The 3955-nt window shown below is 59.7% G+C and overlaps 1 protein-coding gene across 1 annotated transcript in view; it reads right to left on the reverse strand.

Moving 5' to 3' along the window:
* Nucleotides 1-107: 107 nt before the first annotated feature.
* GLG1 (golgi glycoprotein 1) overlaps nucleotides 108-3955 on the reverse strand; it is a 38015-nt gene continuing 34167 nt past the window's right edge. Inside the window, exons 24-26 of the mRNA XM_018572437.1 lie at nucleotides 1287-1407; nucleotides 1105-1211; nucleotides 108-326 (exon numbers count right to left, since the gene is read on the reverse strand). Coding sequence (XP_018427939.1) covers nucleotides 159-326; nucleotides 1105-1211; nucleotides 1287-1407 — 396 coding nt within the window. The 3' untranslated portion in view covers nucleotides 108-158. The remainder of the gene's footprint in view (nucleotides 327-1104; nucleotides 1212-1286; nucleotides 1408-3955) is intronic.

The following is a 3955-nucleotide window of genomic DNA, read 5'->3' on the forward strand; positions in this document are numbered from 1 at the left end:
TCCACAGCGCTGGAAGGAGCCGGGGGAGGAAGAGGAAGATGGGATTGGACTGCGTGGGAGGAGCTGTACACGAGGCGACAGGCCTGCCCTCCCTCCCCTGAAGCCCCCGCTTCTCAGAGCTCTTGCCGAGAGGTGTAGGAGGGGGCGGGTCCGATGCTCTACCTGTCCTTCATTTCTCTTGTCACCCTCTTGGTGATGCGACCGCACAGCAGGCCTCCGAAGAAGAGAACGCACACGCCGACCATGATGACCGACAAGATGTAATTCTTGGACGGGGAACTCATCACCTGCACGGCCAAGTCGGAGAAGCCGTCGGCCGGGGCCACCTGGAAGGAAGGAGAAGAAGATCCGTTTTCTGTTATTTCTTTTGCTGCAGTTACAAGACGTTTCCCCTCCCCCCAGCCCGTCACTGGACAATGAAAGGAGAAACAGCGGACGGATGAGCTCATCTCTCTGCTCTCTCCTCCTACCATTGTGCCGCTTGGCTTTGCACTGCTGCTCCTTTCCTCTCGGAGATCTGCAGTACAGGGGTATCGGGAGCCCGATGTCGGTTCAAGATTCTGGTACTTACACAAAGCAGACTAGTGAGGCCCGCCCCGGGACTGGAAGGGTCGAGCGCTTGGTAATGTCAGGCGGTGAGCTCAGTTATTATCTTCCCAGTTTGCTCCACGCAAACAGAAGATCTACTAACAAAAATATTGCCCACTACACTTACTCTTATGGGGTGGCTACGCTGCCTTGTGGGGTCTCCCTGGAGCTCTGGTGTAGCCACCTGTGCATGGACGCTCCCAGCCAGGACCGCAGTCTGAACAGCTAAAGGGGTGCCAGGCCATAGACGGGTAATCTCAGTTCATTGGCCCGGCCCAGTCTACACACACAGCTAAAGGGGTGCCAGGCCATAGACGGGTAATCTCAGTTCATTGGCCCAGTCTACACACACAGCTAAAGGGGTGCCTGGGATGCGCCACAGCTTTCTGCATGCGGCCTGCACTTTACAGCCGGAGGAAGTTGGAGTTCCAGCCAGTGTATAGGGGACTGCTTCCCGTTGCACACAAGCACAGGAAGTGTTTCCTTTACCGCGGTGATGTGCACTGCCCGCCTCACCTTAGCCGCGTAGCTCCACATGTCCAGCCGGTCCTGCAGTCTCTTCTTACACTCGGGCTGCAGTCGCACCATCTTGTCTTGTAACGCTTCGATCAAGCAGGACATCTCTGCAACAGGAAACATACTGATATGCCGGCGCACATGCGGGGTTAACGAGGCCAGAGTTTGGGGGCGTTACTTACGGCGTCCTTTTCCTGGCGGGATGGCGGCGCAGTGATGTTTGATGTCGAGCGCGCAGGCCGTGTGCAGCACGGGATCCACAAATATATCCGCTTTGCTTTCCTTCAGCATGTTCAGAACCTCCTGTTGTGAAAGGTGAAGGATCGGGATTACATCGGCTGTCAGAGAACCGCATGCGAGCGGCGCCATCATCCCGTACGCGGTCGGGTTTTGGCTGGACGCGGCAATAAACAAATGTTATATACTGTAAGCGAGCCGCTCAGCCGGGGTTCAGTGGCATCGGGGGGCTCCTATAGTGTGTGTCGGGGGTTCAGTGGCATCGGGGGGCTCCTATAGTGTGTGTCGGGGGTTCAGTGGCATCGGGGGGCTCCTATAGTGTGTGTCGGGGGTTCAGTGGCATCGGGGGGCTCCTATAGTGTGTGTCGGGGGTTCAGTGGCATCGGGGGGCTCCTATAGTGTGTGTCGGGGGTTCAGTGGCATCGGGGGGCTCCTATAGTGTGTGTCGGGGGTTCAGTGGCATCGGGGGGCTCCTATAGTGTGTGTCGGGGGTTCAGTGGCATCGGGGGGCTCCTATAGTGTGTGTCGGGGGTTCAGTGGCATCGGGGGGCTCCTATAGTGTGTGTCGGGGGTTCAGTGGCATCGGGGGGCTCCTATAGTGTGTGTCGGGGGTTCAGTGGCATCGGGGGGCTCCTATAGTGTGTGTCGGGGGTTCAGTGGCATCGGGGGGCTCCTATAGTGTGTGTCGGGGGTTCAGTGGCATCGGGGGGCTCCTATAGTGTGTGTCGGGGGTTCAGTGGCATCGGGGGGCTCCTATAGTGTGTGTCGGGGGTTCAGTGGCATCGGGGGGCTCCTATAGTGTGTGTCGGGGGTTCAGTGGCATCGGGGGGCTCCTATAGTGTGTGTCGGGGGTTCAGTGGCATCGGGGGGCTCCTATAGTGTGTGTCGGGGGTTCAGTGGCATCGGGGGGCTCCTATAGTGTGTGTCGGGGGTTCAGTGGCATCGGGGGGCTCCTATAGTGTGTGTCGGGGGTTCAGTGGCATCGGGGGGCTCCTATAGTGTGTGTCGGGGGTTCAGTGGCATCGGGGGGCTCCTATAGTGTGTGTCGGGGGTTCAGTGGCATCGGGGGGCTCCTATAGTGTGTGTCGGGGGTTCAGTGGCATCGGGGGGCTCCTATAGTGTGTGTCGGGGGTTCAGTGGCATCGGGGGGCTCCTATAGTGTGTGTCGGGGGTTCAGTGGCATCGGGGGGCTCCTATAGTGTGTGTCGGGGGTTCAGTGGCATCGGGGGGCTCCTATAGTGTGTGTCGGGGGTTCAGTGGCATCGGGGGGCTCCTATAGTGTGTGTCGGGGGTTCAGTGGCATCGGGGGGCTCCTATAGTGTGTGTCGGGGGTTCAGTGGCATCGGGGGGCTCCTATAGTGTGTGTCGGGGGTTCAGTGGCATCGGGGGGCTCCTATAGTGTGTGTCGGGGGTTCAGTGGCATCGGGGGGCTCCTATAGTGTGTGTCGGGGGTTCAGTGGCATCGGGGGGCTCCTATAGTGTGTGTCGGGGGTTCAGTGGCATCGGGGGGCTCCTATAGTGTGTGTCGGGGGTTCAGTGGCATCGGGGGGCTCCTATAGTGTGTGTCGGGGGTTCAGTGGCATCGGGGGGCTCCTATAGTGTGTGTCGGGGGTTCAGTGGCATCGGGGGGCTCCTATAGTGTGTGTCGGGGGTTCAGTGGCATCGGGGGGCTCCTATAGTGTGTGTCGGGGGTTCAGTGGCATCGGGGGGCTCCTATAGTGTGTGTCGGGGGTTCAGTGGCATCGGGGGGCTCCTATAGTGTGTGTCGGGGGTTCAGTGGCATCGGGGGGCTCCTATAGTGTGTGTCGGGGGTTCAGTGGCATCGGGGGGCTCCTATAGTGTGTGTCGGGGGTTCAGTGGCATCGGGGGGCTCCTATAGTGTGTGTCGGGGGTTCAGTGGCATCGGGGGGCTCCTATAGTGTGTGTCGGGGGTTCAGTGGCATCGGGGGGCTCCTATAGTGTGTGTCGGGGGTTCAGTGGCATCGGGGGGCTCCTATAGTGTGTGTCGGGGGTTCAGTGGCATCGGGGGGCTCCTATAGTGTGTGTCGGGGGTTCAGTGGCATCGGGGGGCTCCTATAGTGTGTGTCGGGGGTTCAGTGGCATCGGGGGGCTCCTATAGTGTGTGTCGGGGGTTCAGTGGCATCGGGGGGCTCCTATAGTGTGTGTCGGGGGTTCAGTGGCATCGGGGGGCTCCTATAGTGTGTGTCGGGGGTTCAGTGGCATCGGGGGGCTCCTATAGTGTGTGTCGGGGGTTCAGTGGCATCGGGGGGCTCCTATAGTGTGTGTCGGGGGTTCAGTGGCATCGGGGGGCTCCTATAGTGTGTGTCGGGGTTCATGGAGCTCATCTAGTACAATACATGAAGGTCCGTCATCCCGCAACCACCGCCAGCCCCACGACCCGCAGCGGTATGTGTGCCGCGTATGGACAAGGACTAGAAGCCGCGTTCCGGCTCCTCACTACAGAGGCCGGAGGTCAAATCTTACTCTGCGTGGCAATGTCCCGGCCCTACTCCTGAATCTCACAGGGGGGAGTTTATTCCTATACAGGGTCAGGTGCAGGACTAAGCCAAGTGATTACTCTATTGAGGACTGGAACCCAGCGGAGGGGGGAAAC

The sequence above is a fragment of the Nanorana parkeri genome, unplaced genomic scaffold, assembly GCF_000935625.1.
Source record: "Nanorana parkeri isolate BGI_ZX_2015 unplaced genomic scaffold, ASM93562v1 scaffold2031, whole genome shotgun sequence".
Lineage (NCBI taxonomy): Eukaryota > Metazoa > Chordata > Amphibia > Anura > Dicroglossidae > Nanorana > Nanorana parkeri.